Source organism: Sabethes cyaneus, chromosome 1 (assembly GCF_943734655.1).
Source record: "Sabethes cyaneus chromosome 1, idSabCyanKW18_F2, whole genome shotgun sequence".
NCBI classification, from domain to species: domain Eukaryota; kingdom Metazoa; phylum Arthropoda; class Insecta; order Diptera; family Culicidae; genus Sabethes; species Sabethes cyaneus.
The window spans coordinates 81935447-81961593 of record NC_071353.1 but is presented as its reverse complement, the minus strand read 5'-3'; the positions used below and the strand labels follow the sequence as shown (position 1 = coordinate 81961593).

At 41.2% G+C, this 26147-nt stretch overlaps 1 protein-coding gene across 1 annotated transcript in view; it reads left to right on the top strand.

Moving 5' to 3' along the window:
- Nucleotides 1-25823, top strand: part of LOC128732837 (ribosome biogenesis protein NOP53-like) — a 218470-nt gene extending 192647 nt beyond the window's left edge. The window contains exon 5 of the mRNA XM_053826241.1: nt 25466-25823. Within this exon, the coding sequence (XP_053682216.1) occupies nt 25466-25823 (358 nt within the window). The remainder of the gene's footprint in view (nt 1-25465) is intronic.
- The last annotated feature ends 324 nt before the right edge of the window (nt 25824-26147 follow it).

Here is a 26147-nt window from a genome sequence, read left to right as displayed (position 1 = left end):
TAGAAAATTTTCCTGCCCTCGAAAACCTTCACATGCCAAATTTGGTTCCATTTGCTTGATTAGTTCTCGAGTTATGAGGAAATTTGTATGGAAGCCCCCCCTCTTAAAGGGGAGAGGAGTTACAATTCCCCTTATAAAGAGGGAGGGGTCTCAATTTACCATAGAATAAATTCTTGTCACCGAAAACACCCACATGCCAAATTTGGTTCTATTTGCTTGATTAGTTCTCGAGTTATGAGGAAATTTGTATTTCATTTGTATAGGAGCCCCCCCTCCTAAAGTGGGGAGAGGTTCTTATTCATCATAGAAAAAATTCTTGCCTCCAAAAACACCTACATGCCAAATTTGGTTCCATTTGCTGGATTAGCTCTCGAGTTATAAGGAAATTTGTATTTCGTTTGTATAGGAGCCCCCCCCCCCACTTAAAGTGGGGAGGGGTCCCAATTCATCATAGAAAAAAATTTTGTCTCCAAAAACACACACATGCCAAATTTGGTTCCATTTGCTTGATTAGTTCTCGAGTTATGAGGAAATTGGTATTTCATTTGTACAGGAGCCCCCCCTCTTAAAGTGAGGAGGGGTCCTAATTCAACATAGAAAATTTTCTTGCCCTCGAAAACTTTCACATGCCAAATTTGGTTCCATTTGCTTGATTAGTTCTCGAGTTATGAGGAAATTTGTATGGAAACCCCCCCTCTTAAAGGGGAGAGGAGTTATTATTCCCCTTATAAAGAGGGAAGGGGTCTCAAATTACCCTAGAATAAATTCTTGTCACCGAAAACACCCACATGCCAAATTTGGTTCTATTTGCTTGATTAGTTCTCGAGTTATGCAGAAATTTGTGTTTCATTTGTATGGGAGCCCCCCCTCTTAGTAGGGGGAGGGGTCTCTAACCATCACTAAAACCTTTCCTGGCCCCAAAAACCTCTACATGCAAATTTTCACGCCGATTGGTTCAGTAGTTTTTGATTCTATAAGGAACACAGGACAGACAGACAGAAATCCATTTTTATAGGTATAGATAAGATATATATATATATATATATATATATATATATATACAGTGAACTCTCGGAAAAGTTAACTCTCTAAAAAGTCGTGGTACCAGCCGGGATACGAGCAACTTTGGTGGAGATCGGGTAACCAACCCCGGTGGAAGCCAAGGTCGTATGCTGACAGGAAAGGAGGGCTCTTTCGAGCGGTAGGAATAGGAGTTGCTGAAGGCGGTAGGAATAGGAGTTGCTGAATAAGAGGCTATGAACCACTGTAGGGTCTATTTTATGCCTACACGTGCACAAGGCACCGACGGTACGCATTATTCAGCCGTTGCATGAGAGCTAATATTCGCTTAACTTTTCTGAACAATTAACTTTTTAGAGAGTTAACTTTTCCGAGAGTTCACTGTATATATATATATATATATATATATATATATATATATATATATATATATATATATATATATATATATATATATATATATATATATATATATATATATATACAGTGAACTCTCGGAAAAGTTAACTCTCTAAAAAGTTATATATATATATATATATATATATATATATATATATATATATATATATATATATATATATATATATATATATATATATATATATAGTGAACGCTCGGAAAAGTTAATTGTTCAGAAAAGTTAAGCGAATATTAGCTCTCATGCAACGGCTGAATAATGCGTACCGTCGGTGCCTTGTGCACGTGTAGGCATAAAATAGACCCTACAGTGGTTCATAGCCTCTTATTCAGCAACTCCTATTCCTACCGTCTCGTGGTACCAGCCGGGATACGAGCAACTTTGGTGGAGATCGGATAACCAACCCCGGTGGAAGCCAAGGTCGTATGCTGACAGGAAAGGAGGGCTCTTTTGAGCTTCGTTGGTCCTCCGGCGAAACAGGGGGTTGGTGTAGCAGGCTTTGCAAGCCGTCACCACGAAAAATACTAAAGCATGGAACGAAGAACAAATATATTCTTACTGGAACAATCGGAATAGACCCACGCGACGAAAAAGGACTATGGATTGGAAACTCGGGACGTGGAACTGCCGATCTCTCAACTTCCAAGGGAGCACTCGAGTGCTCTCCGACGTGTTGAAGAGCCGCAAGTTCGACGTCGTAGCGCTGCAGGAGGTGTGCTGGAAGAGCTCAATGGTACGTACGTTCAGAGATGGACATACCATCAAGGGCCGATTCTTCAACATAAGCATCATCAACGTGCACAGCCCTCACCTCAGAAGTACCGATGACGACAAGGATGAATTCTACGCGCAGTTGGAGAGTGAATACAACCGCTGCCCAAAACATGATATCAAGATCGTCATCGGGGATTTCAATGCTCAGGTCGGCCAGGAGGAGGAATACAAACCGGTGATTGGAAGGTTCAGTGCACACCAGCGAACCAATGAAATGGGCCTAAGACTTATCGACTTTGCCGCCTCCAAGTATATGGCCGTACGTAGTACCTTTTTCCAGCACAGAATCCACCATAAGTACACCTGGAGGTCACCAAATCAGACAGAATCACAGATCGACCACGTTTTGATCGACAGTCGGCACTTCTCAGACATTATCGACGTCAGATCCTATCGAAGCGCTAACGTTGACTCGGACCACTACCTAGTGATGGTTAAGATGCGCCCAAGACTCTCCGTTGTGAACAACATTCGGTACCGACGTCAGCCTCGGTTAGATCTCGCGCGGCTGAAGCAGCCAGACGTCGCCGCAAACTACACGCAATCACTCGAAGCTGCACTGCCGGAAGAGGACGAGCTGGACGAAGCCCCTCTCGAGGACTGTTGGAACACTATCAAAACAGCCATCAGCAGTGTAGCGGAGAGCTCCATCGGGCATGTGGCCCGGAATCAGCGGAACGATTGGTTTGACGATGAATGTAGGAGGGTGATGGATGAGGAGAACGCTGCGCGGGCGGCCAAAATGCGCAGTGCCACACGTCAGAACGTGGAAAGACACAAACAGAAGAAGATGCAGCGAAACCAAATCTTTCGGGAGAAAAAGCGCAACCTGGAAGAGCAGGAATATGCAGAGTTGGAGCGGCTGCATCGTTCTCAGGAAACGCGTAAAAGACTGAAAAGGCCAAAAAAGTACGATAAAAATTAGGAAACGCGGAAGTTCTACCAGAAACTGAACGGATCCCGCAAAGGCTTTGTGCCGCGAGCCGAAATGTGTAAGACTGGCAGTATTCTGACGGACGATCGTAAGGTGACGGATAGGTGGAAGCAGCACTTCGACGAACACCTGAATGGCTCCCAGGCGGAAAACCATGGCGGCGGGGAAAGCGATTTCGACGGTGCAACAAACGGGGAAGAGGTGCCAACCCCAACGATAGGCGAAGTTAAGGAGGCCATCATGCAGCTAAGGAACAACAAGTCAGCTGGAAAAGATGGCATCGGAGCGGAGCTTATTAAAATGGGACCAGAAAAGCTGGCCGTTTGTCTGCACCGACTAATTGTTAGAATTTGGGATACGGAACAGCTACCGGAGGAGTGGAAAGATGGGGTTATCTGCCCGATCTACAAAAAGGGCGACAAGTTGGACTGTGAGAACTATCGAGCGATCACCGTTCTCAATGCCGCTTATAAAGTGCTGTCCCAAATCATTTTCCGCCGTCTATCACCAATTGCGAATAGATTTGTGGAAACTTATCAAGCCGGCTTCGTCGAAGGTCGGTCTACAACGGATCAAATATTTACACTGCGGCAAATCCTCCAAAAGGGCCGTGAATACAGAGTTTCCACGCATCATTTATTCGTTGACTTCAAAGCCGCATATGATACCATCGACCGGAAAGAGCTATGGAAAATCATGAACGAGAACAGCTTACCCAGGAAGCTCATCAAACTGATTAAATCTACGATGGATGGTAAGCAGTGCTGTGTTCGGATTTCGGGTGGATTGTCAAGTTCATTCGAATCACACAGAGGGCTTCGTCAAGGTGATGGTCTTTCATGCCTGCTGTTCAACATAGCGCTACAAGGTGTTATGAACCGAGCGGATATCAACACGCGGGGCACGATATTCAACAAATCTAGTCAATTCGTCTGCTTTGCCGATGACATGGATATTATCGGCAGAACATCTGTGGCGGTGGCTGAACAGTACACCAGACTAAAGCGCGAAGCAGAAAAGATTGGGTTGAAGGTAAATACGTCTAAAACAAAGTACATGCTAGCCAGCGGAACCGAGGCCGAACGACACCGCTTGGGCAGTAGTATATTGATCGACGGCGATGAGTTTGAGGTAGTCGATGAATTTGTCTACCTTGGCTCACTGGTAACGGCGGACAATGATACCAGCCGTGAGATTCGGAGGCGTATTATCAGCGGAAGTCGTGCTTACTATGGGCTCCACATGCAATTGCGGTCGAGCAGACTAAGTCCCCGTACAAAGTGCACCCTGTACAAGACGCTTATTAGACCGGTTGTTCTCTACGGGCATGAAACATGGACAATGCTCGAGGAGGACCTGCGAGTGCTCGGAGTTTTCGAACGACGAGTGCTAAGAACGATCTTCGGCGGTGTACAGGAGAACGGAGTATGGAGGCGGAGGATGAACTATGAACTCGCATAGCTCTATGGCGAACCCAGTATCCAGAAGGTGGCTAAAGCTGGACGGATGCGATGGGCAGGGCATGTTGCAAGAATACCGGACAACTACCCTGCAAAGATGGTGTTCGCCTCAAATCCGGTAGGAACAAGACGACCAGGAGCGCAGCGAGCAAGATGGTTAGACCAGGTGGAGCGAGATCTGGCGGAGAGTACTCGGTGTCCGAGGAATTGGAGAGCGGTAGCCCTCAACCGAGTTACATGGAGAAATTTTGTTTATTTATTTGTTTATTTTATTAATTCATCTGACACTAGTCTACATGAATACAATTACTTATAACAGATTGCTATTTCTTAATTTCTGCACAAACCTATGTGACGGCTGTCCGAAATCAAATAATTCTTCCACTCTCGTAAATGTTCTAATGCATGCCGTAACTGGCTCGTTATATCCAAAAGCGGTGCGGTGAAACGGTGTATGCAGCAAATCGGTTGATCTTAGGTTACGTTGCGAAGCGCGGAAACTCAGGAGTGACAAAAGGCAGGGAGAATCAATTTCACCATTAAAGATTTTTGCTACAAAAACAGCCTGGTGGGTTTTACGTCGGTATTCTAGTGGCTCGAGGTCAAGCAGGCGGCAACGGTCAGAGTATGGTGGTAAGTCCTGAGGATTATTCCATGGTAGGTGCCGTAAGGCAAGCCGGATAAACTTCCTCTGTACTCGTTCAATACGCAACGTCCACGTTAGTTGTTGAGGACACCATACCGAGCTACAATTCTCAAGCAGCGGTCGGACAAGGGCACAATATAATGCTTTGAGGCAGTAGGGGTCCTTGAAGTCCCGTCCAATTTTCAAGATAAATCCGAGCTGACGCAATGCTTTTGAAATTATTGCTTCGCGATGCGCGTTGAATGTGAGTTTAGTATCTAGCAAAATACCAAGGTCAGTAACACGGTCGACTCTGCGTAACTCTGTCCCATAAATTCGGTAACTAAAGAAGATCGGATTTTTTAAGCGATAAAAGCTCATCACCTCGCATTTCGCAACACTTATTGTGAGCCAGTTTCGTTTGCACCAAACAACAAAAATATCGAGTAGAGCTTGTAGGCGGCGACAATCATCAACTTTTTCAACTGCCAGAAACAGTTTAAGGTCATCAGCATACACAAGTCTGCATCCGGTAGCCAGCTGGAAGGTGACGTCGTTGAAAAATAGCGAGAAAAGCAACGGGCCCAAATTGCTGCCTTGTGGAACTCCAGAAACGTTAGTAAATTGAGAGGAAACGCAGGAACCAAGCTTCACACGCAACACTACCACGCAGGTACGTGCTAAGCCATTGTATCATCTGTGGAGAAGCGCCGAGCCGGGAAAGTTTCCGCAATAATATTGCATGATCAATTCGATGTTCAACAGGCTTTGTCTTAGGACGGCAAGCCACCTAAGTAAGTAAGTAATATATATATATATATATATATATATATATATATATATATATATATATATATATATATATATATATATATATATATATATATACTAGCTGACCCGACAAACTTCGTATTGCCACAAATTAACCTGTGTTGTACATAAATCATGAATCTCGGATGATCTTTGTCACAATCTCGAGTTTTGAAAGCCCCACAGTGGGCGGCGCTTCCGACGGCGGGTCACCGGCAACACTCGCGACCGTCTCGTCCTGAATGATCTAGTGTTACTATAGATAGTTTTTGTGGTCTTGTATTGACTAATGTTTTATGGAAGAGTCTCGAATTTCTCGAGTTCGATTAGTTTTTGAGTTTCGCAAAAATTTCTGTTTTATTTGTATGAGAGTCCATATCCCCCTACCACAGGGGTGAGAGGTCTCTAACTATCGTAAAATGAATTCAAGACTCCCAAATCTCCCACATGCCAAATTTGGTTCCATTTGCTTGATTAGTTCTCAAGTTATAAGGAAATTTGAATTTCATTTGTATAGGAGCTCCCCTCTTAAAAGGGGAAGGGGTCGTAATTCACCATAGAAAAAATTTCTAGCATCTAAAACTCCCACATGCCAAATTTGGTTCCATTTAATTGATTAGTTCTCGAGATAAGAAGAAATTTGCATTTCATTTGTATGGAAGCCCACCCTCTTAAAGGGGAGATGGGCCATAACTCGATTTCTAAAGAAGAGAGGGGTCTCAATTCACCATAGAAAAAAATCTTGCGTCCAAACCACTTACATGTCAAATTTGGTTCCATTTGCTTGATTAGTTCTCGAGTTATTAGGAAATTTGTTTTTCATTTGTATGGGAGCCCACCCCTCTTAAAGTGGGGAAATCCATAGAAAATATACCATAGAAAATATTCTTGTCTACAAAAACACCCACATGATAAATTTGGTTCCATTTGCTTGATTAGTTCTCGAGTTATGAGGAAATTTGTATTTCGTTTGTATAGGAACCCCCCCTCTTAAAGTTGGGAAGGGTCCTAATTCACCATAGAAAATATTCTTGCCCTCGAAAACTTTCACATGCCAAATTTGGTTTCATTTGCTTGATTAGCTCTCGAGTTATGAGGAAATTTGTATTTCATTTGTATAGGAGCCCCCCCTCCTAAAGTCAGCAGTTCATCATAGAAAAAATTTTTGTCTCCAAAAACACCCACGTGTCAAATTTGGTTCCATTTGCTTGATTAGTTCTCGAGTTATTAGGAAAATTGTGTTTCTTTGGTACAGGAGCCCCCCCTCTTAAAGTGGGAAGGGGTCCTAATTTACTATAGAAAATATTCTTGCCCTCGAAAACCTTCACATGCCAAATTTGGTTCCATTTGCTTGATTAGTTCTCGAGTTATGAGGAAATTTGTATGGAAGCCCCCCCTTTTAAAGAGGAGAGGAGTTATAATTCCCCTTATAAAGAGGGGAGGGGTCTCAATTTACCATAGAATACATTCTTGTCACCGGAAACACCCACATGCCAAATTTTGTTCTATTTGCTTGATTAGTTGTCGAGTTTTGCAGAAATTTTTGTTTCATTGGTATGGGAGCCCCCCCTCTTAGTGGAGGGAGGGGTTTCTAACCATCACTAAAACCTTTCCTGGCCCCAAAAAACCTCTACATGCATATTTTCATGCCGATTGGTTTAGTAGTTTTCGATTCTATAAGGAACATACGGACAGACAGACAGACAGACAGACAGACAGACAGACAGAAATCCTTCTTTATAGGTATATATATATATATATATATATATATATATATATATATATATATACTAGCTGACCCGACAAACTTCGTATTGCCACAAATTAACCTGTGTTGTACATAAATCATGAATCTCGGATGATCTTTGTCACTATCTCGAGTTTTGCAAGCCCCCCAGTGGGCGGCGCTTCCGACGGCGGGTCACCGGCAACACTCGCGACCGGCTCGTCCTGAATGATCTAGTGTTACTATAGATAGTTTTTCTGGTCTTGTTATTGATTAATGTTTTATGGAAGAGTCTCGAATTTCTCGAGTTGGATTAGTTTTTGAGTTTCGCAAAAATTTCTGTTTTATTTGTATGAGAGTCCATATCCCCCTACCACAGGGGTGAGAGGTCTCTAACTATCATAAAATAAATTCAAGACTCAAAAATCTCCTACATGCTAAATTTGGTTCCATTTGCTTGATTAGTACTCAAATTATAAGGAAATTTGTATTTCATTTGTATGGGAGCCCACCCTCTTAAAAGGGAAAGGGGTCGTAATACACCACAGAAAAAAAATTCTGCCATCTAAAACTCTCACATGCCAAATTTGGTTCCATTTGCTTGATTAGTTCTAAAGTTATGAGCAAATTTGTATTTCGTTTGAATGGGAGCCCCCCCCCTCCTAAAAAGGTAAGAAGTCCTAATTCATAATGGGAAAAATGGTTGCCTCCAAAAACACCCACATGCCAAATATGGTTCCATTTACTTGATTAGTTCTCGAATTATGAGGAAATTTGTATTTCATTTGTGTAGAAGCCCCCCCTCTTGAAGTGTGGAAGGATCCTAATTCACCGTAGAAAATATTTTTGCCTCCAAAAACCTCCACATGCCGAATTTGGTTCTATTTTCTTGATTAGTTCTCGAGTTATGGGGAAATTTGTATTTCATTTGTATTGGAGCCCCCCCTCCTAATGTGGGAAGAGGTCCTAATTCATCACAGAAAAAATTCTTGCCTCCAAAAACACCTACACGCCAAATTTGGTTCCATTTGCTGGATTAGTTCTCGAGTTATGAGGAAATTTGTATTTCGTTTGTATAGGACCCCCCCCCTCCTAAAGTGGGAAGGGGTCCCAGTTCATCATTGAAAAAAAAATTGTCTCCAAAAACACACATATGCCAAATTTGGTTCAATTCGCTTGATTAGTTCTCGAGTTATGAGGAAATTTGTATTTCATTTGTACAGGAGCCCCTCCTCTTAAAGTGGGGAGGGGTCCTAATTCACCATAGAAAATTTTCTTGCTCTCGAAAACCTTCACATGCCAAATTTGGTTGCATTTGCTTGATTAGTTCTCGAGTTATGAGGAAATTTGTATGGAAGCCTCCCCTCTTAAAGGGGAGAGGAGTTATAATTCCTCTTACAAAGAGGGGAGCGGTCTCAATTCACCATAGAATAAATTCTTGTCACCAAAAAAAAACACCCACATGCCAAATGTTGTTCTATTGCTTGATTAGTTCTCGAGTTAGGAGGAAATTTGTATTTCATTTGTATAGGAGCCCCCCCTCTTAGAGTGGGGAGGGGTCCTAATTCACCGTAGAAAATTTTCCTGCCCTCGAAAACCTTCACATGCCAAATTTGGTTCCATTTGCTTGATTAGTTCTCGAGTTATGAGGAAATTTGTATGGAAGCCCCCCCTCTCAAAGGGGAGAGGAGTTACAATTCCCCTTATAAAGAGGGAGGGGTCTCAATTTACCATAGAATAAATTCTTGTCACCGAAAACACCCACATGCCAAATTTGGTTCTATTTGCTTGATTAGTTCTCGAGTTATGAGGAAATTTGTATTTCATTTGTATAGGAGCCCCCCCTCCTAAAGTGGGGAGAGGTTCTTATTCATCATAGAAAAAATTCTTGCCTCCAAAAACACCTACATGCCAAATTTGGTTCCATTTGCTGGATTAGCTCTCGAGTTATAAGGAAATTTGTATTTCGTTTGTATAGGAGCCCCCCCCCCCACTTAAAGTGGGGAGGGGTCCCAATTCATCATAGAAAAAAATTTTGTCTCCAAAAACACACACATGCCAAATTTGGTTCCATTTGCTTGATTAGTTCTCGAGTTATGAGGAAATTGGTATTTCATTTGTACAGGAGCCCCCCCTCTTAAAGTGAGGAGGGGTCCTAATTCAACATAGAAAATTTTCTTGCCCTCGAAAACTTTCACATGCCAAATTTGGTTCCATTTGCTTGATTAGTTCTCGAGTTATGAGGAAATTTGTATGGAAACCCCCCCTCTTAAAGGGGAGAGGAGTTATAATTCCCCTTATAAAGAGGGGAGGGGTCTCAAATTACCCTAGAATAAATTCTTGTCACCGAAAACACCCACATGCCAAATTTGGTTCTATTTGCTTGATTAGTTCTCGAGTTATGCAGAAATTTGTGTTTCATTTGTATGGGAGCCCCCCCCTCTTAGTGGGGGGAGGGGTCTCTAACCATCACTAAAACCTTTCCTGGCCCCAAAAACCTCTACATGCAAATTTTCACGCCGATTGGTTCAGTAGTTTTTGATTCTATAAGGAACACAGGACAGACAGACAGAAATCCATTTTTATAGGTATAGATATATATATACCTATAAAGAAGGATTTCTGTCTGTCTGTCTGTCTGTCCGTATGTTCCTTATAGAATCGAAAACTACTAAACCAATCGGCATGAAAATATGCATGTAGAGGTTTTTTGGGGCCAGGAAAGGTTTTAGTGATGGTTAGAAACCCCTCCCTCCACTAAGAGGGGGGGCTCCCATACCAATGAAACAAAAATTTCTGCAAAACTCGACAACTAATCAAGCAAATAGAACAAAATTTGGCATGTGGGTGTTTCCGGTGACAAGAATGTATTCTATGGTAAATTGAGACCCCTCCCCTCTTTATAAGGGGAATTATAACTCCTCTCCTCTTTAAAAGGGGGGGCTTCCATACAAATTTCCTCATAACTCGAGAACTAATCAAGCAAATGGAACCAAATTTGGCATGTGAAGGTTTTCGAGGGCAAGAATATTTTCTATAGTAAATTAGGACCCCTCCGCACTTTAAGAGGGGGGGCTCCTGTACCAAAGAAACACAATTTTCCTCATAACTCGAGAAGTAATTAAGCAAATGGAACCAAATTTGGCATGTGGGTGTTTTTGGAGACAAGAATTTTCTCTATGATGAATTGGGACCCCTCCCCGTTTTAGGAGGGGGGGATCCTATACACATGAAATACAAATTTTCTCATAACTGAAGAACTAATCAAGCAAATGGAACAAACTATGGCATGTAAAAGTTTTCGAGGGCAAGAATATTTTCTATGGTAAATAAGGACCCCTCCCCACTTTAAGAGGGGGGGCTCCTATACAAACGAAATACAATTTCCTCATAACTCGAGAACTAATCAAGCAAATGGAACAAAATTTGGCACGTGGGTGTTTTTGGAGACAAAATTTTTTTCTATGATGAATTGGGACCCCTCCCCACTTTAGGAAGGGGGGCTCCTGTACAAATGAAATGCAAATTTCCTCATAACTCGAGAACTAATCAAGCAAATGGAACCAAATTTGACACGTGGGTGTTTTTGGAGACAAAAATTTTTTCTATGATGAACTGGGACCCCTCCTCACTTTAGGAGGGGGGGGGGCTCCTATACAAATGAAATACAAATTTCCTCATAACTCGAGAGCTAATCAAGCAAATGAAACCAAATTTGGCATGTGAAAGTTTTCGAGGGCAAGAATATTTTCTATGGTGAATTGGGACCCCTCCCAATTTTAAGAGGGAGGGCTCCTATACAAACGAAATACAAATTTCCTCATAACTCGAGAACTAATCAAGCAAATGGAACCATTTGGCACGTGGGTGTTTTTGGAGACATTTTTTCTATAATTGGGACCCCTACCCACTTTAGGAGGGGGAGTTCCTATACAAATGAAATTCAAATTTCCTCATAACTCGAGAACTAATTAAGCAAATAGAACCAAATTTGGCATGTGGAGGTTTCTGGAGGCAAAAATATTTTCTATGGTGAATTAGGACCCCTCCCAACTTTAAGAGGGGGTGCTTCTACACAAATGAAATACAAATTTCCTCATAATTCGAGAACTAATCAAGCAAATGGAACCATATTTGGCATGTGGGTGTAACCATTTTTTCTATGATGAAATAGGACCCCTTACCTTTTTAAGAGGGGGGGCTCTCATACAAACGAAATACAAATTTCCTCATAACTCTAGAACTAATCAAGCAAATGGAACCAAATTTATCATGTGGGTGTTTTTGTAGGCAAGAATATTTTCTGTGGTATATTTTCTATGGATTTCCCCACTTTAAGAGGGGGGGGGGGCTCCTATACAAATGAAAAACCAATTTCTTCATAACTCGAGACCTAATCAAGCGAATGGAACCGAATTTGACATGTAAGTGGTTTTGGACGCAAGATTTTTTTCTATGGTGAATTGAGACCCCTTTCTTCTTTAAAAAGCGAGTTATGGCCCATCTCCCCTTTAAGAGGGTGGGCTTCCATACAAATGAAATGCAAATTTCCTCTTATCTCGAGAACTAATCAATCAAATGGAACCAAATTTGGCATGTGGGAGTTTTAGATGGCAGAAATTTTTTCTATGGTGAATTACGACCCCTTCCCCTTTTAAGAGGGGAGCTCCCATACAAATGAAATTCAAATTTCCTTATAACTTGAGAACTAATCAAGCAAATGGAACCAAATTTGGCATGTGGGAGATTTTGGAGTTTTGAATTTATTTTACGATAGTTAGAGACCTCTCACCCCTGTGGTAGGGGGATATGGACTCTCATACAAATAAAACAGAAATTTTTGCGAAACGCAAAAACTAATCGAACTCGAGAAATTCGAGACTCTTCCATAAAACATTAGTCAATACAAGACCACAAAAACTATCTATAGTAACACTAGATCATTCAGGACGAGACGGTCGCGAGTGTTGCCGGTGACCCGCCGTCGGAAGCGCCGCCCACTGGGGGGCTTGCAAAACTCGAGATTGTGACAAAGATCATCCGAGATTCATGATTTATGTAACACAGGTTAATTTGTGGCAATACGAAGTTTGTCGGGTCAGCTAGTATAAATATATATATATATCTATACCTCTAAAGAAGGATTTCTGTCTGTCTGTCTGTCTGTCTGTCTGTCCTGTGTTCCTTATAGAATCAAAAACTACTGAACCAATCGGCGTGAAAATTTGCATGTAGAGGTTTTTGGGGCCAGGAAAGGTTTTAGTGATGGTTAGAGACCCCTCCCCCCACTAAGAGGGGGGGGCTCCCATACAAATGAAACACAAATTTCTGCATAACTCGAGAACTAATCAAGCAAATAGAACAAAATTTGGCATGTGGGTGTTTTCGGTGACAAGAATTTATTCTAGGGTAATTTGAGACCCCTCCCCTCTTTATAAGGGGAATTATAACTCCTCTCCCCTTTAAGAGGGGGGGTTTCCATACAAATTTCCTCATAACTCGAGAACTAATCAAGCAACTAGAACCAAATTTGGCATGTGAAGGTTTTCGAGGGCAAGAAAATTTTCTATGTTGAATTAGGACCCCTCCTCACTTTAAGAGGGGGGGCTCCTGTACAAATGAAATACCAATTTCCTCATAATTCGAGAACTAATCAAGCAAATGGAACCAAATTTGGCAAGTGTGTGTTTTTGAAGACAAAATTTTTTTCTATGATGAATTGGGACCCCTCCCCACTTTAAGAGGGGGGGGGGGGGGCTCCTATACAAACGAAATACAAATTTCCTTATAACTCGAGAGCTAATCCAGCAAATGGAACCAAATTTGGCATGTAGGTGTTTTTGGAGGCAAGAATGTTTTCTATGATGAATAAGAACCTCTCCCCACTTTAGGAGGGGGGGCTCCTATACAAATGAAATACAAATTTCCTCATAACTCGAGAACTTATCAAGCAAATAGAACCAAATTTGGCATGTGGGTGTTTTCGGTGACAAGAATTTATTCTATGGTAAATTGAGACCCCTTCCTCTTTATAAGGGGAATTGTAACTCCTCTCCCCTTTAAGAGGGGGGGCTTCCATACAAATTTCCTCATAACTCGAGAACTAATCAAGCAAATGGAACCAACTTTGGCATGTGAAGGTTTTCGAGGGCAAGAAAATTTTCTACGGTGAATTAGGACCCCTCCCCACTCTAAGAGGGGGGGCTCCTGTGCAAATGAAATACAAATTTCCTCCTAACTCGAGAACTAATCAAGCAAATAGAACAACATTTGGCATGTGGGTGTTTTTTTTTGGTGACAAGAATTTATTCTATGGTGAATTGAGACCCCTCCCCTCTTTATAAGAGGAATTATAACTCCTCTCCCCTTTAAGAGGAGGGACTTCCATACAAATTTCCTCATAACTCGAGAACTAATCAAGCAAATGCAACCAAATTTGGCATGTGAAGGTTTTCGAGAGCAAGAAAATTTTCTATGGTGAATTAGGACCCCTCCCCACTTTAAGAGGAGGGGCTCCTGTATAAATGAAATACAAATTTCCTCATAACTCGAGAACTAATCAAGCGAATTGAACCATATTTGGCATGTGTGTGTTTTTGGAGACAATTTTTTTTCAATGATGAATTGGGACCCCTCCCCACTTTAGGAGGGGGGGTCCTATACAAACGAAATACAAATTTCCTCATAACTCGAGAACTAATCCAGCAAATGGAACCAAATTTGGCGTGTAGGTGTTTTTGGAGGCAAGAATTTTTTCTGTGATGAAATAGGACCTCTTCCCACATTAGGAGGGGGGGCTCCAATACAAATGAAATACAAATTTCCCATAACTCGAGAACTAATCAAGCAAATAGAACCAAATTCGGCATGTGGAGGTTTTTGGAGGCAAAAATATTTTCTACGGTGAATTAGGATCCTTCCACACTTCAAGAGGGGGGCTTCTACACAAATGAAATGCAAATTTCCTCATAATTCGAGAACTAATCAAGCAAATGGAATCATATTTGGCATGTGGGTGTTTTTGGAGGCAACCATTTTTCCCATGATGAATTAGGACTTCTTACCTTTTTAGGAGGGGGGGGGCTCCCATTCAAACGAAATACAAATTTGCTCATAACTTTAGAACTAATCAAGCAAATGGAACCAAATTTGGCATGTGAGAGTTTTAGATGGCAGAATTTTTTTTCTGTGGTGTATTACGACCCCTTTCCCTTTTAAGAGGGTGGGCTCCCATACAAATGAATTACAAATTTCCTTATAATTTGAGTACTAATCAAGCAAATGGAACCAAATTTAGCATGTAGGAGATTTTTGAGTCTTGAATTTATTTTATGATAGTTAGAGACCTCTCACCCCTGTGGTAGGGGGATATGGACTCTCATACAAATAAAACAGAAATTTTTGCGAAACTCAAAAACTAATCCAACTCGAGAAATTCGAGACTCTTCCATAAAACATTAATCAATAACAAGACCACAAAAACTATCTATAGTAACACTAGATCATTCAGGACGAGCCGGTCGCGAGTGTTGCCGGTGACCCGCCGTCGGAAGCGCCGCTTGCAAAACTCGAGAAGTGACAAAGATCATCCGAGATTCATGATTTATGTACAACACAGGTTAATTTGTGGCAATACGAAGTTTGTCGGGTCAGCTAGTATATATATATATATATATAATATATATATATATATATATATATATATATATATATATATATATATATATATATATATATATATATATATATATATATATATATATATATATATATATATATATATATATATACTAGCTGACCCGACAAACTTCGTATTGCCACAAATTAACCTGTATATATATATATATATATATATATATATATATATATATATATATATATATATATATATATACTAGCTGACCCGACAAACTTCGTATTGCCACAAATTAACCTGTGTTGTACATAAATCATGAATCTCGGATGATCTTTGTCACAATCTCGAGTTTTGCAAGCCCCCCAGTGGGCGGCGCTTCCGACGGCGGGTCACCGGCAACACTCGCGACCGGCTCGTCCTGAATGATCTAGTGTTACTATAGATAGTTTTTGTGGTCTTGTATTGACTAATGTTTTATGGAAGAGTCTCGAATTTCTCGAGTTCGATTAGTTTTTGAGTTTCGCAAAAATTTCTGTTTTATTTGTATGAGAGTCCATATCCCCCTACCACAGGGGTGAGAGGTCTCTAACTAACGTAAAATAAATTCTAGACCCCAAAATCTCCCACATGCCAAATTTGGTTCCATTTGCTTGATTAGTTCTCAAGTTATAAAGAAATTTGAATTTCATTTGTATGGGAGCTCCCATCTTAAAAGGGGAAGGGGTCGTAATTCACCTTAGAAAAAATTTCTGCCATCTAAAACTCCCACATGCCAAATTTGGTTCCATTTGATTGATTAGTTCTCGAGATAAGAGGAAATTTGCATTTCATTTGTATGGAAGCCCACCCTCTTAAAGGGGAGATGGGCCATAACTCGATTTCTAAAGAAGAGAGGGGTCTCAATTCACCATAGAAAAAAATCTTGCGTCCAAAACCACTTACATGTCAAATTTGGTTCCATTTGCTTGATTAGTTCTCGAGTTATTAGGAAATTTGTTTTTCATTTGTATAGGAGCCCCCCCTCTTAAAGTTGGGAGGGGTCTTAATTCACCATAGAAAATATTTTTGCCTCCAGAAACCTCCACATGCCAAATTTGGTTTTATTTGCTTGATTAGTTCTCGAGTTATGAGGAAATTTGAATTTCATTTGTATAGGAGCCCCCCCTCCTAAAGTGGGTAGGGGTCCCAATTCATCATAGAAAAAATTTTTGTCTCCAAAAACACCCACGTGCCAAATTTGGTTCCATTTGCTTGATTAGTTCTCGAGTTATGAGGAAATTTGTATTTCGTTTGTATAGGAGCCCCCCCTCTTAAAGTTGGGAGGGGTCCTAATTCACCATAGAAAATATCCTTGCCCTCGAAAACTTTCACATGCCAAATTTGGTTTCATTTGCTTGATTAGCTCTCGAGTTATGAGGAAATTTGTATTTCATTTGTATAGCAGCCCCCCTTACTAAAGTGGGGAGGGGTCCCAATTTATCAAAGAAAAATATTTTGTCTCCAAAAACACCCACGTGCCAAATTTTGTTCCATTTGCTTGATTAGTTCTCGAGTTATGAGGAAATTTGTATTTCGTTTGTATAGGAGCCCCCTCTCTTAAAGTGGGGAGGGGTCCCAATTCATCATAGAAAAAATTTTTGTCTCCAAAAACACTCACATGCCAAATTTGGTTCCATTTGCTTAATTGCTTCTCGAGTTTTGAGGAAAATTGTGTTTCTTTGGTACAGGAGCCCCCCCTCTTAAAGTGGGGAGGGGTCCCAATTTACTATAGAAAATATTCTTGCCCTCGAAAACTCTCACATGCCGAATTTGGTTCCATTTGCTTGATTAGTTCTCGAGTTATGAGGAAATATGTATGGAAGCCCCCCCTTTTAAAGAGGAGTGGAGTTATAATTCCCCTTATAAAGAAGGGAGGGGTCTCAATTTACCATAGAATAAATTCTTGTCACCGAAAACACCCACATGCCAAATTTTGTTCTATTTGCTTGATTAGTTGTCGAGTTATGCAGAAATTTGTGTTTCATTTGTATGGGAGCCCCCCCTCTTAGTGGGGGGAGGGGTTTCTAACCATCACTAAAACCTTTCCTGGCCCCAAAAAACCTCTACATGCATATTTTCATGCCGATTGGTGCAGTAGTTTTCGATTCTATAAGGAACATACGGACAGACAGACAGACAGACAGACAGACAGACAGACAGACAGACAGACAGAAATCCTTCTTTATAGGTATAGATATATGTATATATATATATACCTATAAAGAAGGATTTCTGTCTGTCTGTCTGTATGTTCCTTATAGAATCGAAAACTACTGAGCCAATCGGCATGAAAATATGCATGTAGAGGTTTTTTGGGGCCAGGAAAGGTTTTAGTGATGGTTAGAAACCCCTCCCCCCACTAAGAGGGGGGGCTCCCATACAAATGAAACACAAATTTCTGCATAACTCGACAACTAATCAAGCAAATACAACAAAATTTGGCATGTGGGTGTTTCCGGTGACAAGAATTTATTCTATGGTAAATTGAGACCCCTCCCCTTTTTATAAGGGGAATTATAACTCCTCTCCTCTTTAAAAGGGGGGGCTTCCATACAAGTTTCCTCATAACTCGAGAACTAATCAAGCAAATGGAACCAAATTTGGCATGTGAAGGTTTTCGAGGGCAAGAATATTTTCTATAGTAAATTAGGACCCCTCCCCACTTTAAGAGGGTGGGCTCCTGTACCAAAGAAACACAATTTTCCTCATAACTCGAGAACTAATCAAGCAAATGGAACCAAATTTGACACGTGGGTGTTTTTGGAGACAAAAATTTTTTCTATGATGAACTGGGACCCCTCCTCACTTTAGGAGGGGGGGCTCCTATACAAATGAAATACAAATTTCCTCATAACTCGAGAGCTAATCAAGCAAATGAAACCAAATTTGGCATGTGAAAGTTTTCGGGGGCAAGAACATTTTCTATGGTGAATTAGGACCCCTCCCAACTTTAAGAGGGGGGGCTCCTATACAAACATTTACATTTACATTTATTATAGTCAACAGATAAAGTATAATCCTAATGACAAAATCTATTTAAAACATATATGAACTAACCTAGCACAAACATCTTTTAAAACAACGCTTATTGTTTTCACGAGACACATTAAAATCAAACACCTCATAGCAGCTATTAAAAACCCGGCACATACTAAGCACTGGTTCGTGTAACCCATAGTTAGTTCTTGAATGTCGATTGACGAGAAAGGCGTGCGAACGAAGATTACGTCTTCTAGTGTTGATATCTAGGCGATTAAGCAATTCAGGACTATCGATATTTCCTTGAAGAAGATCGCCGACAAAACACGCCTTAGCCACATTGCGCCTTCCTTCCAGCGGTTCTAAATTAATCAGCTTGCAACGGCTTTCGTAACTTGGCAGGTTACGTGGGTCACGCCAGCGGAGGTGTCGCAGAGCAAACCTGATAAATTTGCGTTGAACTGCTTCAATCCGATGAATTGCATTTTGGTAAAAAGGTGACCAAACAATGGCGGAGTATTCCAGCATAGGACGAACTAGCGAGCAATATAGAGATTTTAAGCAATATACATCCTTGAAGCTTTTCGCAAAGCGGAACAGAAATCCTAGTTGCGAGGAAGCCCTGGATACAACGTAGGAAATGTGGTTCTTGAACGTTAGTTTAGAGTCAAGCAAGACTCCCAAGTCTTTAACGGTTGTTTCGCGCTTTAGGGCCGTCTCACAAAGGGCGTAATCGTGCAGATACATGTTACGTTTGCGACCGAAGGAGATGACTGAGCACTTGGACACATTTAGTGACATCTTGTTAATTCGGCACCATTCGTCAAAGGTCTCCAAATCCTGTTGCAAGAGATGGGCATCATTAGGGCTTTTTACTGTACAGTACATTTTCAAATCGTCAGCATAAGATAATCTCGAACATTTGAGGATACTGTTCACGTCATTCATGTACAGCAGAAACAAGAACGGTCCCAAATGACTGCCTTGGGGAACGCCGGAAGTTGCTACGAAGGGTGACGATACGTAATCGCCGATTTTGACTGACATAGTTCTGCCGATGAGATAGGAGCGAAGCCAAGCCAGCAGATTGTCGTGAATGCCCAGTTCGTGGTATTTAGAGATGGCTATTTCATGGTTTATACGGTCGAAAGCTGCAGAAAGGTCCGTATATATAGCGTCAACTTGATTCCCTTCTTGCATTGCACGGATGATGAACGATGTAAAGGCGATTAAATTAGTTGTCGTTGAGCGCTTTGGCATAAATCCATGCTGGTCAGGAGAGATGCAGTGTGAGCAATCTTGCATCAACTTTTCCAGAACGATTAGCTCAAACAGCTTAGAGACAGCACTTAAGGCAGCAATACCACGGTAATTGGCAAAGGTTCTTTTGCATCCCTTTTTGTGCACAGGGAAAACAAAGGAATCCTTCCAGCACTCGGGGAAAACTCCCATCGTCAATGATATATCGAAAACCTTAGCTAAGGGCAATGCAAGAGTATTTAAACAGCGTTTCAAGACTATGGAAGGAATGCCATCTGGGCCGCATCCAGTTGAGGATTTCAAATGTTTCCCAGCAGAGATCACCACATCGCTAGTTACGTTGTACGGGAAACTGGAAACGGTTAAGCGAGTAATGTTACTTGTGGCTGCCACAATGTCATGAGCAAGGGCGATCTCATCAGAAAAAACGCTACTGAATTGCGTGCGAAACAAGTCGGCAATACCTGCGACTGAATCCGCTACTTTAACGCCGTCAGTCATATTGGAAGGAAGTCCAGATTCTTTCCGTTGTTCGTTTACAAAGGTCCAAAACTTCTTGGGATTTGCTCTAAGAGAGCTCTGCAGATGCGAATTATGGGCAATAAACAAACTATTATTTAGGCGCTTGTAGTTGGAGTTAGCATGTGCATAGTCAACTTTGGTGCGGTCCGAGCGATATTTGCAGTATTTCCTAAGGGCAGCTCTTTTCAGTCGTTTCAGGCGTTTAAGTTCCGAGTTGGACCATGCGGGCTTAGAAGGCTTGCGTTTGAATTTTTTGGGTGTAAACTGATCGATCGCGTAAAGTATGATGCCACAAACGGTGGAAGCAGCAAAGCTAACGTCATGACTAGCGAGTAAAGAATTCCAGTCCAAGTTAGCCAAAAAACTGTTCATCGCCTCGAAGTCTGCTCTGAGAAAGTCGTAATAGACGGTTTCCGCATGGTCTAAGAAACGATATTCGGGTTTCAAATCCAGTGTCAACAATAGAGGTGGATGATGCCTGCAATGCTTGACGAGTGGTGTTGGGGCTTGCAGAATTAAACAACGTTGCCCTAATTCTTCGCTTACGAAACACAGATCAAGCAAACGGTTATTTGCATTCAAAATGCCATTCAGCTGTCTCAGTCCGGCTGTTGAATATGAATCAAGCAAGGACAGTGAAGCTGGACGAAAAGAGGAATGAGCAAAGTCAGGAAAGCGGAAATTATTCGTATCGCTGAGCCACGAAACTGTGCTGAGGTTGAAATCGCCTACAATAATAATGCTATCATTAGCTTCCATTTGAGAGACAACCCATTCGAGAGAGAGTGCGTGTTTGTCGATTATGTTGCTGTCATTGATGCGGTCAGGTGGAAAATATACGACACAGATAAAAACCGTTCCAGATTGAGTCGATATCGCTACCCACAGATGCTCGACCGTCGTTATTTCGGGAGGTTTCAATTGCCAGGATTTGATGTAGGAGCGCACGGCCAAAAGAACTCCGCCGCCAGAGCTTTTGTTACTATTTAAGGCTGTCCGATCGTGCCGATAAACCGAGTACCTGTCGTCAAACAGTTGCTTCGATAGTGTGCTGTTCTTCAGCCAAGTTTCCGTGAAAGCGTAGATATCGTAGCATGCGTCACTGCAAGCCAGCTGGTACTCAGCAAGAGAACTATTAATACCACCAATATTCTGGTAGTATAGAAAAACTTGCGATGAAGTGGCTGATAGAACTGCTGACGTCGAGCTGGAAGTGGAGGCGATATCAGGTCGAGCAACGTCACGAGAAGATGGATACTTGCCAAAGAGGGCAGCTTGGTAAGCCCTGATCGCAGCACTAGACTCAGAACCGGGACGACTATGATGGCAGGAACTATTTAACTGTGATTGGGTGAAACCGGCATCGGGCGAGGCTGAGCTAGGCGGATCAAGGGCTACCATATTGCTTTGTGTTGTGCGTCCCGGACTGATGCATCTCAATTCTCCCGATCGGACCCTGCCGTTTGGTAGACTAGTAGACGGTTCGCTGGAACACGGATGTTGATCAGGCAAATGAATGTTACTAACGTACGCATACTTGCCTGAGAACGATGTTTGGGAGACCCCGCTACCAATCCCAACCGCAGGACCAGAACGACTCTGATGGCAGGAAACGAGATGACTACGACGACAAGAAACTTCCAGCATGTCTGGGTCGGGTGGGCTGAGGTCTCCCATAATGCGACAGGCAGTGCGTTCTGGTTCCTGGTGTGTCAATGGTAGAGCAGCGCTGGTACCTACTGCACTTCCGGTGGTTTCGCATGATTCTGTCCATCGCCATCTAGTGGCTTGAGAAGCGTTGTTGTTTGTGAATTCAACTGCAATCCGACAACAACGTTTTTTGATCGGTTGTCCTCGAATTCACGGAAAAACACATTTTCAGGCCAGGAGTCGCTACACAGCGCAACGTGTTTTAGGTCACGACTGATACCGACTTTAAAGGAGACGTATCTTAACGTAGAAAGGTCTGTACCTTTGGGTACCAGTTTTACCACTTTAAGCTTTGTACTAGAATCAAGATCCAAACAGTCCTGCACAAACGTCAACATATCATCCACTGAAGTATTAGGATGAAAAGATGAAAGATAAATCCAAAAAAGGTCGTCGCTCAACGATACTGTTTTTACTGAGCCCGCCGAAGGCTTTGTACCGCGAGTACCACTTGCGCTCTTAATTGAATCAACAGGATTCCCGCTATTTGCACGTCTGCGTTTGGGGGTATTCGGCATCAAGTCATTGCGATTGCCCCATGGCATAGGAGAGACCGGCAGAGGAGTTTGAAGTTTTATGTCAACCTTGGAGGCAAGCGTGTTGATTGCGGTACTCAGCTTATCAATATCGGTCTTCATGGCCTTTATATCGCTTGCCGAAGCAGCAGTGCTACTGATTTCATTCCGTAGAGCGATGTTTCTAAAATGTTCGTTGGAGAATAAATCCGCACAACCATTGCACATCCAAAAAACATTACGCTCGTACTCGCCCAGGATATCCATAACCGGAAGATCAATATTAGCGCAAATCATATGGAACTTTGAACCACAAAAACCGCGACAAACGATTTGGTCTGAATCATTGACGTGCTTATTGCATTTTTTGCAAGCCATCATGAAAGTGAGGTGGACACTCTTAATATCGATCGTCTATGCAGAGGGTTACGCGTTTGAAATACAGATGTCGCTCTTAGTGGAAGGAAAAGTCAAACTGAACAGCAGTATAGCAGCAGACCGAAGTCAACACAAACAAAACAACTGCACTTAATCAACGAAATGATTATCCACTTTTATAAACTAATTAGGCGAAATTCCACAAACTCGGCACAAAACTAAACACAGCGAAGAGTATATTCAACTCAAAATCGCACTTAATATTCAAAATCACTGCAAAAAGACGGTTTATTATAGAGGCGTTAAAAACTCAACGTAAACAAACTGAACAGTGCAGCCAAAAAACGAAATACAAATTTCCTCATAACTCGATAGCTAATCAAGCAAATGGAACAAAATTTGGCACGTGGGTGTTTTTGGAGACAAAATTTTTTTCTATGATGAATTGGGACCCCTCCCCACTTTAGGAAGGGGGGCTCCTATACAAATGAAATGCAAATTTCCTCATAACTCTAGAATTAATCAAGCAAATGGAACCAAATTTGGCATGTGAAAGTTTTCTAGGGCATGAATATTTTCTATGGTGAATTAGAACCCCTCCCCACTTTAAGAGGGGGGCTCCTATACAAACGAAATACAAATTTCCTCATAACTCGAGAACTAATTAAGCAAATGGAACCAAATTTGACACGTGGGTGTTTTTATAGACAAAAATTTTTTCTATGATGAACTGGGACCCCTCCTCACTTTAGGAGGGGGGGCTCCTGTACAAATGAAATACAAATTTCCTCATAACTCGACAGCTAATCAAGCAAATGAAAAAACTCTTAAAACTCTTACGTAAAACTCTTAAATGCCTTCCGAATCACTATCATGTACTGAAACATCAATTGAGTGGTTTTAAAACACAGTTCAAACGCACATGGACGACTTCTTATAACCATAAGGATCGGTTTAAAGAGGCAAACAAAACTTGGATGAGTTCTACAATCAAGTCATCTACTTGGTCTGAGATATCAAATGCAGGTCGTCCAAGTAAGAAGTTTGTAGACTCTACTGAGAGAAACAAGCGAAGCTTGGAACTGTGAGAAAATGTCCCAGTTGAGATCTTAAGTTATGCAACACAAATAAGTCAAAGATCTGTGGGAAATACGACGGTTTCCAGCATCATTAAAGATATCACCTAAAATCCCTCAAAGGTTTCAGAATTAAAAAACGCGCTGATAGCTGTACAGTTAAATGCTGTTCAAAAGCATTCGCCAGGACACGCTTTAACTATATTCGTCGTTTCGAAAAAGCAGTATAAAATTATATATTCCTCAAACAAAAATATTTATCCTTATTATTCACTTTTGAAGAACGCTAAACGAAACTGCTATTCACCAGAAGTAGAATTTTCAGTAACAGATACCCATGCTGAGGTAAAGTTGCAGTCCTAGTAGCAGCTTCATGCTTATGTAAATATCTAGATGACGTTTTTTGTCCTTGCCTGATGATGGAAATCTAAATTCTGATTTGATTCGGTGCTGATCAGCAAGTGGGGATGCGACGGTTCTCAACAATATTCAATATGTATAATCAAAAATTTGAGTACCCGTTAGACAGCGATTCCAACATTTTTATAAGCTCCGTCGTTCCTCTTCGGATAATAAGCAACATTACCAGGCAGAAAAAAATTGTATGGCATACTCCTTAATCGCTGAAGTTTTGCCGTCCAGTCAAAGTCAGATTCGCCCGCGAAATTAATAATATGAGAAAGAAATACTATTGCTGATTAATTCTCGCGCAAAGCCAATAAAAACTACCCAGTCTTTAACAGCCGAAGCGCTTAAACTACTCGTTCCAGGTCAGCCAAACCTGTAACATGAAGGATGCAACGATGTATCAAACGCGAGTTCAGATGAAAGTGAGAGTGATTCAAATTCGTAGCGGTTCTAAATCGTAAAATTAGGACTTACGATCTGCATTTTTTATTGTACTGTACAGAAAAAATACAACAATGATTTAATTTTGTTTTTAAGTCATGTTTCTCTTGATTCCAATATTTGCTTAACGATAAATGGGAATACTACACTAAAAATGTATGTCAAAAAAGACATATGTCACTGCTAGCTGAAAACAAGCTGTTATTTACTAGATTTATCATCTAAAAATAATAAATAATAACTTTTTTGAGCTATTTGATGCATCAACAGACTTAAACACCATTGAAATAATTTTGGCCACGTTTTTGTTCTACATACACCTATGTGCGAAGTTACGCAATCCGGATATCGCGTTCCTTGCGTAATTGGAAGGGCCCTACCTAGCATGCCTACTTCCATGCCTAGCATTGAAGGGCATACCTAGCATGCCTACTGGATGAGAGAAAATCATTTTGGCTAATGTAGCAGGTAGCAGCACGGGAGGCGCGTACGAAAAATTGCGAGAAAAGAGAAGTGAAAAACCTTTCGGTGTGCGCGCATATACGTTTGACTTTCCAAATTAAATATAAGTAACTTGAAGTTGATTTTTACGTTAAACGTTTTATTTAATTTCCGAACGTCACAAAGGTAACATAATCATCAAAAATCAATTTTCCTGAAAGTTTTTTAATAGTTGTTCTAAGTAAATCATCAGTGTTGTATTTATCATTGAACTAACAACTGATTCTTTCCAGGATAACTACATTCACATCTGATCTCGATAACCGTGAAGCGAAAATAATGAAGAAGCAAGAGAATCGAGCAAAACGATTGAAAGAAAAATTGTTAAAGCCGCCTCGTGTTTCTTATTTAAAGTTTGAAGAATCGGAAGCTGATTTTGCTGAGCCTACAGAACTTACAGGTACACTAAGGAAAATCGCTCCAAATAAAAGCCTTATTGTTGATCGTTTTAAAAGTTATCAAAAGCGAGCTTTGATAGCTCCTAAGAAGCACCGTGACGGTATACTACGTGGAAACAAATCATATAAAAAATGTTGGAAACGATATACTAAAAGTGGTCACAAGGACAATAATTCAATCGAAATAAAATAACGTGAAAATAAAATTCAATTGAATTTGGATGATATCCGAAGTATAAAATACATTGGCGTAACCAGGAGGGGCAGCCCGAAAAAAAATTTACATCAAATTTTGTAGTAGAAACAATGTATCTACAACAGTTTTTATTGTGAACATTGAAACTTACGGTAAAATTATTGTAAAAGTGCCTCAAGGGATCATTCAATAATGATGTCCACTGCTTATGGGGGGAGGGGTGTCAATTTTGTACAGGTTGTGCCAGAGGGGGAGAGGAGGTCTAGGCAAATGTGACATCCGCCGAAGAAAATTTATTCTCAGAAAAAGGCTACAAAAACT